The sequence below is a fragment of the Arvicola amphibius genome, chromosome 12, assembly GCF_903992535.2.
Source record: "Arvicola amphibius chromosome 12, mArvAmp1.2, whole genome shotgun sequence".
In the NCBI taxonomy this organism is placed as follows: domain Eukaryota; kingdom Metazoa; phylum Chordata; class Mammalia; order Rodentia; family Cricetidae; genus Arvicola; species Arvicola amphibius.
In genome coordinates, this window is record NC_052058.2 from 155,308,112 (window position 1) to 155,321,517 (window position 13,406).

Here is a 13,406-nt window from a genome sequence, read left to right on the forward strand (position 1 = left end):
CCCACACTGCATTTAAGTTTTTATTAGACATGTATTTTATGTGAGAGTGTTCTGACTGAACATATGTATGGGCACCACATGCTTATTTACGCCCTTGGAGCTAGAACTGGAGTTACGGATGGTTGCAAGGCCCCATATGGGCCCTGGGAATAGAACCCAGTCCTTTGCAAGAGCAGCAAATGCTCTTGGCCACCTAGCACGGTTCTACCTATCTTCACTGAATTGTCATTCTGCATTCTTTCCCTCTCTTTCCTTATGTTTATAGCTACTGCAGATTTAAACTAGGATCCCATGCATGCTGCCCAAGTGCCCCACCTCTGAACTATATGCCCCGACAGGAAATTTTTCTTTATCCATTATGAGATAGATGGTGTAACACATCTTCTGTGCTGCTTTTCTGTTCTCTTCATGAAAACAAAAGCCATCGATCTTTGGTTGCTATTGCTTTAGGTGTCTTATCCAAAGGCACAAAATTTACACTTGCTCTAAGAGTTGTTCCAGTCTCAGCTCTTATAATCGTGTAGGCTTTGGTTGTGGGTGCATTTTTACATCTTTTATGCAATAGGGATCCAATTCATTCTTTTGATTAGACTTTCATTTTCCGACTGGATGACCTTAGACCTCTAAGTTCAACCACCCTTAGGCTTCTGGGTATTGTTTCTGGACTATCAATACTATTCCACTGATCTGTGTGAGTATCCTTATGACAGCACTTCAGTTTGGATCACTATTATCTTCTAATAAAGTCTGAAACTGGGAACTATTAAGTCTTGTAATTTTTTTCAAGACTGTCTTGGCTGTTTTTACCCATTCTTCAAAATCTGATAAAATTCCTGATTTCATTTCTTTCTTCGGCTTTTCGATACAGGGTTTCTCTGTAGCTTTGGGGCCTGTCCTGGAACTTGCTCTGTAGACCAGGCTGGCCTTGAACTCAGTGATCTGCCTCCTAAGAGCTGGGATTAAAGGCCACCATGTTCCGACATGAGATCCCTGATTTCTACACTATGTAAGCTTTCCTAAATAATAGTCCCAAGTTAGCCCAAGAGTTCCTCCACTATGAACTACTGATTTAACAACTCTCCCAAGAATCCAGGTTCTCTCTGCTTTCTCCTTGACAGCCCAAAAAAGCTGATTCATTCTACACTGGAAAGCTTTACAGTCATCCTTTATTCTAAGTCTGACAACTCTCGAATCATTTGGGTAATTTACAAAACAAGAATATCTTTCACTGCTTGTACAGCTCATTTTGCCTTTGCAGTCTGAATTATTTTAAATTTCCTGTAAGGTGGACTTGATTAAAAGATAATGAAAACACAGTGCAGAAATGTTGTCAGTGGAGCATGAAGATATGAAACCAGAAGTTCTACATCTAAACCCCATCTTCTTTACAGTCTGCACCACCCAAGACCTGGAGGGCTGGGAAGGTAACCAAAAGTATGATTTAGATTTTAAAGAAGAGTTTGAGATAGAGCTATCTTTTTTAATTAAAAAGGGGAATGAAATAACCAACATAAAGCAATAGGCTAGCTTTTCATTTAACATGAGAAAAGTTCTTTAGAGCCATCATGCCAAAATAAAAGCAGCACCTACTTGGTGGTACCATATTCTAATTATAAGAGGATACCTGCAGAGGAAATACTATTCTGAAAGACCCAGTGACACTGGAATACACACAGATACCAGTCAGCTTGCCTAACCAATCGATCTGACCTACTGGGGGAACAAAGGAGACTGGGCACACCAGATAGATGCATACAGTGAATCCCAGTCCATATGCACCACAGTGTCTAGTGGAGGGAACAGAGCCACAGTGGATGCCAGGTCGCAGCTCCCCATGTGTGCTGCAGGGGCCTTTCTGTTTTTATTCATTCAACAGATGAAAACATCATTTCTCTGATTTGGCCAGCAAGGAAATTATGTACAAAGTGTGTGTACATATAAGTAGATATATATACAAAGAAGCATATTACATTTGTTGACAAAAAGAAAAATACATTTTAAATTTAAAAATAAAAAAAATAAAAACAATTGTTCTGGATAAGGTCTGAAAAGTGCTTTGTTCTGCAAGCATGAGGACCTGCGTTTAGCCCCACAGAACCTATGCTTATAAAAACAACAGGTGGGCCCAGTGATATGTGTCTGTAATCACTCCAGTCTCTTTACACAACGTGGTCAATTCTGGCCAATAAGAGGATGTCTGAAAATAAGAAAAGCAGATGGCAAAAGGACAGACACCCTATGCTCTAGCCTCCACATGCAAACACATATATAAACACACACACACGCACACGCACGCAGGAGGCTGTTAAGAGACTTAAGAGAGTTGAAGACTAATCCCCTCCTAAAGTTACGTAAAAGTGAAACATATCTGACTTGTCAAAGAGTCTGTATGCTGAAGTTAGGAATGCTAAGTCTTTAGGGAACTTAATACTGATCCTAAATGTAATTCGAAACATACTTGTAAAAAAGAAACTCTAACTTTCAAAATCATTCCACAATCTCTCCTAATATGACATCTCAATCACTTTCTCAGTTAATACACTCAAGGGGGGCTGGAAGGAACTATGATGTTCTCCATCTATCAGGATGGGATGAAGTACCTAAAATAAATATTATTGCACTATTAATTCACCTACCAATAATCTTTATCTTCTGTCAAACTGTTCAATTCTTACTGCACCTCTAATCTTATTTGTTGGTTCTGGTTTGTTTTATCAGGACAGGGTCTTACTATGTAGTTCTGGCTGTTTTGTCCTGCTGTCCATGTAGACCAGGCTGGACTTGAACTCAGAAATCTGCCTGCTTCTTCTGGACTAAAGGCAGCACGCGCCGTCACAGCCAGCTGTCTTTGTCTCTCTGAACTCTTTTCACAGACAGCAACCTGAAAGGTGTTCTGCTCTAACTCCTGGTGAGCAGCCTTGCTCTCTTCCTTCTCTGCTAGCCTCCCTCTCAAAACCATTTGCTCCTTGGAACTCCCCTTTGGTGGTGTCTGTGGCCTGAAACTAATCAGGACCCAGATAAGCGACCTTGTTTTCTGGCTCACCTTCCTGCTTTGCTTTCAAACTCTCACTGCAGCTGCCTAACCAGGGACAACCTTCATCACTTTTCTTCCACCTACCTACATCTTCCACGTCAGCTCTCAAACTCTAAATTCATCACTTCTTCCTCACTCATTGACATTTTCTGTAGTAGACTGGAGAGATGGCTCAATGTTTAAGAGCACATACTGCTCTTGCAGAGGACCCAAGTTCAATTCCAGGGTCCACAATTCCCTGCAACCTCAGCTCCATCAGCTGCCTCTAGCATCTGCCCTCAAATGCACATGTCACTCTATAAAGCTAAGCTTTGAAACCACCTGTTTTAGTTTATGTTACTAGTGAGTAACTTAACATTTTTTATTTTATACATTTAAAATAACCCACACATCCCTACTTTTCCTTAAACTTTTCTATTTACAAAAAAATTGTACACTATACTTTATCAATTTATAGTGCTATGTGGGGGTAGGTTAAAATATTTATGTTGGTCACACAGCAAAATTCACTTCCTGTAGCAAAATCTGCAAATAGGTAAATCAGCTTAAGCAATAACTGGGAAAGAAATAAATCAAGGATAACTATCTATATTATTTAATATAAAATTCAACAAACTTCAAGTGAATATCATGTCACCAGGATGCCCATGCCATACAGGATGCCAACAGGTCGGTGTGCTCTCTCCTTAAACCCTGCCATGGTGTCACACATCCCTGAACTTGTCTTTGCACAGTACACTCCCTTGGATGACAGGATGATATAGCCGCTTGATTCCATGGAGCCGGGGTGAAAGGGAATGGGGTGCCACCCTAGGATTGCAAGCAGCTGGACAGGTCTGCTGCACTGCAGCACATGGGGAGAGGAGTGCCTGGCCACCCAGAAGAAAGGCTTCAGATAAGCAGTCAAAACCAGAGACAGCCAGCTTCCTGCAAGCCAGGAATCCCAGTGCTTGGAGAACCAAGACTTTCATACTTAACTGGAGAAAACAACAGAGCGTACAGTTTAATGCCTTACTGCTCATTCTAATTACATTTTCAAACAGATGAGTCTTCTCTTTATGCTGATCTCATTATTTAAGTGGGAAGTGGATCCCAACATTCTAGTCAATTAAATATCTGAGACTATGAAATATTCTTCTCAAAACTATCAAAGTGTGTACTTATAAGCAGGTAATTTTCTAATATCCACGTCTATGCTAACCTCTGGCCTCAAGAACTCAAGTGTTAATAAACAACAAACATATGCTCTATCATATGCAAACCTTGCAGGTCTTCTGTCTCGGATACTGCTTTGTCCACAGATGTACTGTCCACTTGGGAAGGTGCTACAGATTCTGATAAAAGTGACTGATTTGATACAGGGCTAGAAAAGCAAGAGATATTTTTATTTTTTTTAAACATAAAATTTTAAAAATTATTTTTCATCTTTGATTTTGAAATAGAGACTTATTCTGTTTCCCAGGATGATTTAAAACCCCTGGGCTCAAGAGAACCTACTGCTTCCTTCAGTTGAGTTTCACTGTACCCAGTAATAGTTCAGTTTGAAAAGGTCACCTTCCAAATATCCATAATAACTGAAGGGACATAGTAAGTACCACTTACTATAGAACACAGAGACACTTGTAACCTAACATAATCATGGGGGCTTGGAAACCACAGGCTAATTTGGGTCTAAAGTTCATGCTTTGGAAACCAAAGCAACAGCGCATATATATACATGAACCACATGAACGCATTAAATGAAAACTAGAAAGATGCAGTCTTACTTCAGAAATTCTAAAACAGAGTTAAACAGAGTGGTGAGTGTCTACTTTAGATTTTTAAAAAGGAACCATAGTGAAAAAGTAACAGCCTGCTTTGTAAGAGAACAAACAGACAAGTCTTTCTGGCCCTCCCCCTTCTTCCTCTTGTCTAGAAGGGCCTCAAATTGGCTGTGTAGTTGAGCCTGGCCTTGATCCACTTGCCTCCATTTCTTAAGCCTGAGATTACAGGCATGCACCAGGATGTTCAGAGACTAAAACATGTACTTCTGTATGCATTCCTCTATCTCTGACTTCAGAGCTACAAACAAAGTATGTGTGTGTGTGTGTGTGTGTATATATATATATATATATATATACATACACACCTTAGTATTACCTCATGATAGAAACAAAAAGAAACAGAGACAAGGTTCTTTTGAATCGAGGCACTAATACGTGCAGACCACGGACTGCAATGTGAAGAACTGGGCTAGGTTAAAGGGACTGCAGCACCAGGTCAGGACGCAGTGTGAAGAATAAAGAGAAAGATGTCTCAAAGGGGGATTGAAGACTTGGAAGATCTCTCCCTTGACATAAAAACAGCAAAAAGCATCTTGTAACTAGTAAGTAGCAAGCAGTCAGATACAGTTTTAGGTCAATAGATCTTGCAGTGGCTTTAAAGTGCTCCTTAACAAAGTGATTAGGAACAAAAGACCAATACACTTTAGTTTTCATCAGTCTCCGAGTTACCTTTCAGACAGTCTAACCTTACCCTGGTTGCAGAGATGAAGACGTAGACTCTAGTGCTGACTGAGCGTCTGGGACACTGCCGTCTGTGCACTGTACTGGTAACGATTCAGACAGACTGCTGACAGAAGCTGCTGCAACACAACCACACTGCACGTTAGTAATTCCAACAGCCCGAGACCTGATCCAAAAGCAACATGCAAGATCAACTGCCCACAAAACATAGTATACACATTTTCCTTCTTTAATTTACAACTTTGTACTAATTTGCTGATGGAGAGAAAACTTGGGGGAAGTGTACTAGTGGTTAAACTTAGGGGCCTTGTGATGCTAAGGTTGTGCTCTACCACTGGGCAACACCTGTATCCCCACCTCTTTTTAAATGTGAGTCAGTGATAGGAGTGTAGCACTACACACATGAAGAACGTGAAAGGGGGTATTGCACATATCCCACGTGCTTGTCGCCAACACCGCTGGGCTTTAGCTGGATCACTTACCAGGAGGGCTTATTCTACCACCGCTACTGTTCTGTCTCTGAAGATGTTCTTTATAGCATACCGAACACATGCCATTTGTACGAGGGTTGCCATAAAATCCGCAGCCAGTGGAGCAAAGCATAGGTGCTTGGCTGTGATTAGTTTCTTGAGCCATGTTCTTCTGTTGTACACCTGAAATTTGCAAAGAATAAGAACTCAATACACGACTTCAGTCTTATATCATCTAAATATCTCTTTATAGTGAAAGGGAAACCACATATGTGCCCTTTCCCTAAGTATTCTATGGCTGTTCCTAGAAACGACTAAAGAGCACAGGATACTTGGTAACTCCTACTTCAAGCTACCCTATATATAAGCAAGTCTGTGCTGGCTCAGAAACAATAAAACTTCCCTAAAGTAAGGGGCCTCTTTCCGAAGAGACTGCGCCATCCAAAGGTTAACTTCACTCTGGACTCTTACAATAACCAGCAATCACTGGAGTTTTGCTGTAAGTTATACTTAATTTCTAGCTATTTAAATTTTGCTCCAAGTCCACATTACTTGTGACTCATTCTGTTTAAAAATTACAGCTGAATGTAATATTCATTCTGGTGACAGTATGTAGAACTGGGCAGAGTGCTGGTGAAATGAGAAATGAATTCAATCATTTTGGAAGGCAATTTAGCAATTCACTTCAAGAGCCCTGCTAAATTGCTCTGTGAGTCAGCCACTGTTTTTCCTTAAGGGTCATCTATAGAACAACATCTAAAGTATAATTCAAAACAGAAGAACGAATGCACAGCTATCCTTTACGGACTATCATGATGTTGATAAGGTGACAACACCTCAAATGCCTAGCATTAGAATAAAGTACTAATGACAAAAAATATTAATGACGAAAAATTGCAGAACCAGTAATATTATGAATGACTTTCTCAGAGAAAAAAAACTGTTGCTGGTGAAAATGTACAGCAAACTACATATACAGTTTGCTGCTGACAGCTGCTAAAGGAGCAGCTATGAATTATAAAAGAGCAACAGAAAACATATTCAAGAATGGCAATGCTAATTTTTTCTGTTATGTTCCTTTTATGAAGATACCACTTGCCTAATTAGGGAAAACTTTTTTATTTTTTAAAGAGAGTGAAATTAAAATCTAATGGGACAGAAACATTATTCCAGCAGCTGGGACTCAGGAACTGTTTGGGAACCACCTGGAGCTGACCATTCACCCAAAAGACAGAAGAACTTCACATGCCACCTCTCCCAGGAAGCACATGGCTATCTGGCACCATCAACCCTTCAGAGCAAACACTGTAACAGGCTTATTAAAAAGAACCCCTTACTACAGGTACATCCTTGTTCATTACCGACCAAGAATAATAAAACACACAAAATAGAAAACTCTTTGTCACTGAAACTGCCTTAATTTGGTAAACACCTAAGGAAAGCATTCACTGTTCACAGGAACCAGAGTTTGCTCTATCTCAGTATTTTGTAGTTGTTGAGAGAGAAGATGTACCAAATTTAAGAATCAAGAACCCTTTATCTGGACTATAAAAGGAAGTTGCAGGCCTAGCATCTACCATTAAAAGTACTGTACTAGCCCACATGCTGGAGTACTCCGTTAGTCCAGCACTTGGAGACAGAAGCAGGCACATTTCTATGAGATCCAGTCTAGCCTGGTCTAAAAAGCAAGTTCTAAGCCAGCCAGTGTTATACAGTGAGACCCTGTCTCAAAATAAACAAATGAATAAAGAAAAAAATGTCCTAGTTCTGTGTGGTAATGCATACCTGTAATTACAGTTGAATCAAGACAATCCCTAGTCACCAATCTGAACTACATGGAGTTTCAGGCCAGCCTGGGCTACCTGTACCTAGAGTGACCATGCCTAAAAACAGGAAATCACAAGCAACAGACTATGTCTCAGGCTGTTTGTTAATAGTATTTAGACCTTTAGACAAGTTCTTTCGGAATCTCATCCTTGCCAGAGTGTATGTGTGAAGCACATACTGCACCAGTCATCTCTCTCCTGTAGATTCATATGTCAAACTAGAAGACAATTAGCATGGAGAGAAGCTAATATAAAAGTCTGATGGCAAGATGCTCCGGAGGGACGCTAATCTATTGCATTTTCCTTTGTGTTATGTTAATGTGTGTGTGCAGGTGTGCTGAGGCCAGAAGTTAAAACTAAAACTGGGAGACTTCCTTGGTCACTTTCTACCTTGTGTTTAAAAACCTATGTCTCACTGAACCTGGAGTTCACCAATACAGCTAGGCCGTCTGTCCGGCCAGTGCCAGGGATCCTTCGGTCTGCACTTTCCCAGCACCGGAATTACAGAAGTATGCTGCAGTGCTGGGCTTTTTATGTGACTGTGGGGGATTTGAACTCAGACCCTTAGGCTTGTGTATCAAACAATTTATCCACTGAACCATCTCCCTAGCCCTGTACTTTTTTTTCGTGTTTGTCTAGTTTTCTTATCAGGATGACTGCTCATCATTATAAAGCTAATTTAGGTAATGGAGCTGGGATTCATCCAGGTAGCCTGGCTATACCAAGTCTAGGTTTTAATTTGGCAGTTTTACAAGTGTGGCGCATGAGACCCTATGGAGGTCAGTATCTATCACCTGAAGATCAGCATTATCAAGTTATCTGCCCTAAAACAAACACCCTGCCAATGATCCTTAACAGTGCAAAAGTAGCGGTGTATTAAATCATACTAGCAGATGATGGGGTAGCTGACCAATCCCTTGTCTGAGGGGCGTGACCCCTCCGGGGCACAAAATACCTTTAAAAGATCTGTGTTTTGGTTTTTGTGCTCTCTTGGTTCCCTGTTCTTCGCTGGAACTCTGGCTCTGTAAGTTTCTCCTTTTATTAAAGCTGAGTATTTCATATAAGGCTAGTTTGGTTATTTCCCATTGCTGGCCGACCATGCTCGCTACAAGCAGACATCATCAAGCTACACCCAGAGCAAAAAGCAATTTATTCATTAAATTTTGCCTAGGCACTCATCTTATTTTCTTTGAGATTGAGTTTTCTGAGGCCACAGGCATGTGTCACCACATCATTTTAATATTTTGTGTGATCAACTGAGGGGGTCACCTATGAAGCATTTCTACATTCTGGAGAAATATAAAAGAAAAAAAATGGTTGTACAACTATTTCAGTTGTGAAGTGACTGAATTATCCTTTTAACGAACAATTTTATTTGAAAAAACGACTGATGAATTGGTTATTCAGATGATTATGTGGCAGACATTTTCTTAAAAATAAAATAAATGCACCTGCTACACCAAAACAACCAAACAAAAGTATTCTCTGCCAAGGACAACATTCATGTGTTCAGACAGAAAAGGGCTTAACAAATCTTTAATATTTTGAATATTTTAGTAAAATTTTTGGTGCTATTAATAAAATATGATTAAATGATACTGAACCAATCTTTAAAGAGCTCTGTAAATCAGTGAATCAAGTACCCAATGTATGACAGTACAAAACCATTCATGAACAAAAGATCCATTCAAAATGAAAGACAGGCCAACAGAAGACAAAGATGTTTTATATGATATCAGGGTCTTAGCTACAACCATCCCTGAAGAAACTTTGGGATAATATTAAAGAACACCACCTTTTATCATCTAGAAAGTTAAGACATTCTTTTCTCATTTTCTTTACAGATCTGTATTATGTTAAATCCTCAGCCAATTGTGAGAATCTTGTTTTATTAAGCCTCTTATTACTAAAAAAAAGTGTACGAAGGAGTAGATGCAATTTTCCATTAAAACATTTTAAATGAATCAGTATTAAATAATGTTCTCCTCAGTTAATTACTTGTCATATGAAAAATAGCACAAAACATAATATTCATTAGAAAAGCTTTTCATGGTACTCATTAGTTTGAGAAAGCATAAGATTCTGGACCTAACACTGAGAATCCACTGCTGCAGAATGCACATTTCTCAACACAGGTCACATCACTTCAAGAGGGCTGACATGGATTCTTTTGGGAAAAGAGGAACAAAGCTGACTTACTCTTTGTGTACAGACACACAGCATTATCTCTGGATGTAAAATTTTATCAGGGGAGACAACATGGGACACCTAACACCTAACTATCAGGGACACCTAACAAGGCTCTGAAAATAGGTAATAGAGTAAAGACAACTTAGAAAAAAAACAAGTTCAAAATGTTACTATGCCGTATTTCTAAACAGCAGGTTTAAAAAAGATAAAATGAAAGGTGCTATCCCCCACAATAGATAAGCATTTCAGTGTGACTGAAAAAAATCACAAAAACCCCAAAGAGAGAGGGATGTACTTCTGCGAACACTCAGGTAAACAGACAAAAGCATGACCATCAAGCTTTCCTACCACAACATTTAACTTCAAAACAAATGTTAAAATTCTATACCATCTAATTCTAGCTATTTCCTAAGCCAAACTACCCTGTACAACAGCAAACTGACAATAATTTTTCAGAATTCAAAAGACACAAGGTATTACAGAGGCATAAAAACCTTCCATCGTATTTATTCATTTTCAAAACATTGAAAAAGTAACTTTTGTAAAGATTCAAAATTATCAAAAAAAAAAGTCACAAAAGGCAACAATTTATTTGAAGGCAAAGACACAGCAAGAGTACCATGGGAAAACCACAGTCTGCCCCCACACCACACTGTGCTTTTTCTGGTAGGTGAACTTGCAAGGCATCGATCTAGCACTGAAATGAGCAGGGAGCAAAACAGGTAAGAGAGAAGAAGAGGGCAGATCGATTCTTCATGCTGCACTGTGAGACTCCACAGCTGCAAATCCAGGAGGTGAAAATGCCAGGCATAAGCTCAAGCACTGGCTAGCACAGTATAGTAATAAAGCAGCTCATGAAAGTGTTGAAGCAGTCCTTCAGAGTCAAACACAGCCTATCACTCCTTCTGCTCACTAATGCTTCAGTCATTCGGAATTTACTGTGGGACTATTGTTTTATCCTTACGTCATTTATCTCTAAACAACTCTCCAAGATGGTGCTATGAGACCCCCAGTTTAAAAATGAGGAAAATAATGCTCAAAAACTCAGTAACTGATCCAAAGTCACACATCTGGTAAAAAGACAGATCAGTCTTTTTATGTTAAAAAAAAAAAAAAGAAAAAAAAAAGAATGGCAATCTGTAGTATCTAAAAATAAATCTAATTTTAAATTATTCATGAATTTTTATTATTTGCATTTAAAGACTAGCTTAAATTTATGCGATTGTTCAGGCTTAAGATAATATGCAATTTTAACTAGCTGTAAACAATTGTACTCAAAAAGTTAATTTTTTCCTTTATGTATTTTCCCTAACAAAGTCCTTATCTGTATAAAAATTCAAAATTACATCATCTGAGAATGCCAAAAAATTCATTACTATTAAAATGCCTACAAAAATTAGCAATGAATGAAGACAAAGATGTAATTATAAGGACATGCCTTTATTTCATTTCTTACAGTCAAATCACCAACCAGTTACAGTGATTTCATCTGGGAATCTCTCGTGTTACTTTACTTTCCATCCGAATGGTGACACTCCTCCCTTCACACTGGAGAGCAAGGGTGGGGGTGTTTTCTGGCATCTCATGGGCACAATAGCGGCACTATTTTTAATATTTCTGTTTTACTACCTGCTTTCAGTCCATTGACTTTAGTGTTCTTTGAACACTTAGTCTGAGTTACTATATAGTAACTGTCCTTGAAGAATGCTCAACCAAGCATTCATGTTCTACATAATGTACCTAGCTCAGCCTACTTTCCACACAATGTATACTGTGTTAAATGAGAACAGCCTTGGAGTCAGTCAGCAACAATGCAGTTCCCAACTTTGCCATTTTCGTGTTTGGAAGAGCCTGAATTAGTCAGTAATCTACCCTAGTGTTGATGCTCTAGCATATATACATTACCTATGCAAGAGATTAAATCATGCACATAGTGCCCACCACACAGCTAAAGCTCCATCTTCTCCAACTCTACCAGTCCCTTGCTTTAAGCATACTGCTCACTGCATAAAGGAGAGCTCTTGCTGCTCCTTCCCAGTAGATGCTGTCTGCTATGCCCCAACAGTCCTATCTATTTCAGTCAAGTCAGTCTTTCTTGAATTCCTCAGAAAGTTGCATATGGCACTCTTTATGATGCTTCAATCTTACCATAGGGCAATCTAATAACTCACTTTCCATCTATACGAAGAGTCTTCAAATCCCTTTTATACCCACATGAACCCTACATAGTATTTGCTGACTAACCACATCTCATTATTGTTGAAAGTAATATGGAAATGTGATCTAGAACAGAGCAGTTAAAAGATGCATACACCTACCCCATTGTTTTCCTGCCTTGATCTAAAGGAAACTAGATAGAAAATTTACAAAGTCACTCAGAGAGCTGTAAAATACCAACTTAATCTTATTCAGCCATGTTTGGTTGGCCAGCACGTATTAAAATTACCTAGTTGTTAAAGTTTCAGACTTCCAAGTAAAATAGGAAGACCTCATACAAAGTGAGCTCACGTTCTCAACACTGAAGCTCAGCTAGGCAGGCCTGAATGCCGCCTGTGCTTGCCCACTTGGTCCATCAGTTTTCTTATTTTTCAGATTTAAAATATAGTTTTTATTAGTTCTTTGAGAATTTTGTACAGAGTGTTTTCACCCTCCTTCCCTCAACTCTTCTGAAGTCCACCCCACTCAACTTTGTGTCACTCCCTCAACCCTATCAAGGCCAATTTGTGCTGGCCAATATTCTTGGATGTGTGGCCATGGTCAACTTCTCAGAGGCTATATACTTTGGGCCCTTCATCTCCTAGCAGTAATAAAAAAATACACACACACACACGCATATGTGCCTAAATATATGTATGTGTTCTACATGTATGCCTGGGGCTTGTAAAGGCCAAAATAAGGCATTGGATCCCCTAGAACTGGGATTACAGATGACTATGGGTGCTAGGAACCAAATCCGAGGTTTTGGAACTGCCCCTGACCAAAGTTTAGGACCTTTACTAGTAATTTCCAAAGGAGTTGAGTAGTGTGCACACACATAATGTAGCAAGCAATTAAACTGTTAAACATTGCTATAGTACAAACTCCTAATGTCCCTCCACTCTTTTTCTGATTTTTTTTTTTTTTTTTTGAGAGTCTCACTTTGTAGCTCTGGCTGGCCTGGAACTCACTACATAGACGAGGCTGGCCTCAAATTCAGAGAGATCATTTCCTTCTGCCTCCTAAGTCCTGGGACTGCCCAGCTGCCTTTCATTAGTCAAGAGAAAGCTTAGCACCCAGAGATGGCTAGTTCTCTATTACTGTATAAAAAGGAAATGGAATCTCAGAAGACAGCAAAGAATCAAGGTACCCCCTACTATAATTTTTAATACACGAACCGAAGATC

General features: G+C 39.3%; 1 protein-coding gene across 7 annotated transcripts in view; it reads right to left on the reverse strand.

Annotated features, from left to right (window-relative positions):
• Nucleotides 1–13,406, reverse strand: part of Zfand6 (zinc finger AN1-type containing 6) — a 64,038-nt gene that overhangs the window by 7,854 nt on the left and 42,778 nt on the right. For 6 of the 7 annotated variants that reach the window (XM_038313526.2, XM_038313524.2, XM_038313530.2 and 3 more), the window contains 3 exons: nucleotides 6,021–6,191; nucleotides 5,549–5,657; nucleotides 4,297–4,397 (listed from right to left, as the gene is read on the reverse strand). In XM_038313526.2, coding sequence (XP_038169454.1) covers nucleotides 4,297–4,397; nucleotides 5,549–5,657; nucleotides 6,021–6,191 — 381 coding nt within the window. The remainder of the gene's footprint in view (nucleotides 1–4,296; nucleotides 4,398–5,548; nucleotides 5,658–6,020; nucleotides 6,192–13,406) is intronic. The other variant, XM_038313525.2, reaches the window with a different exon arrangement.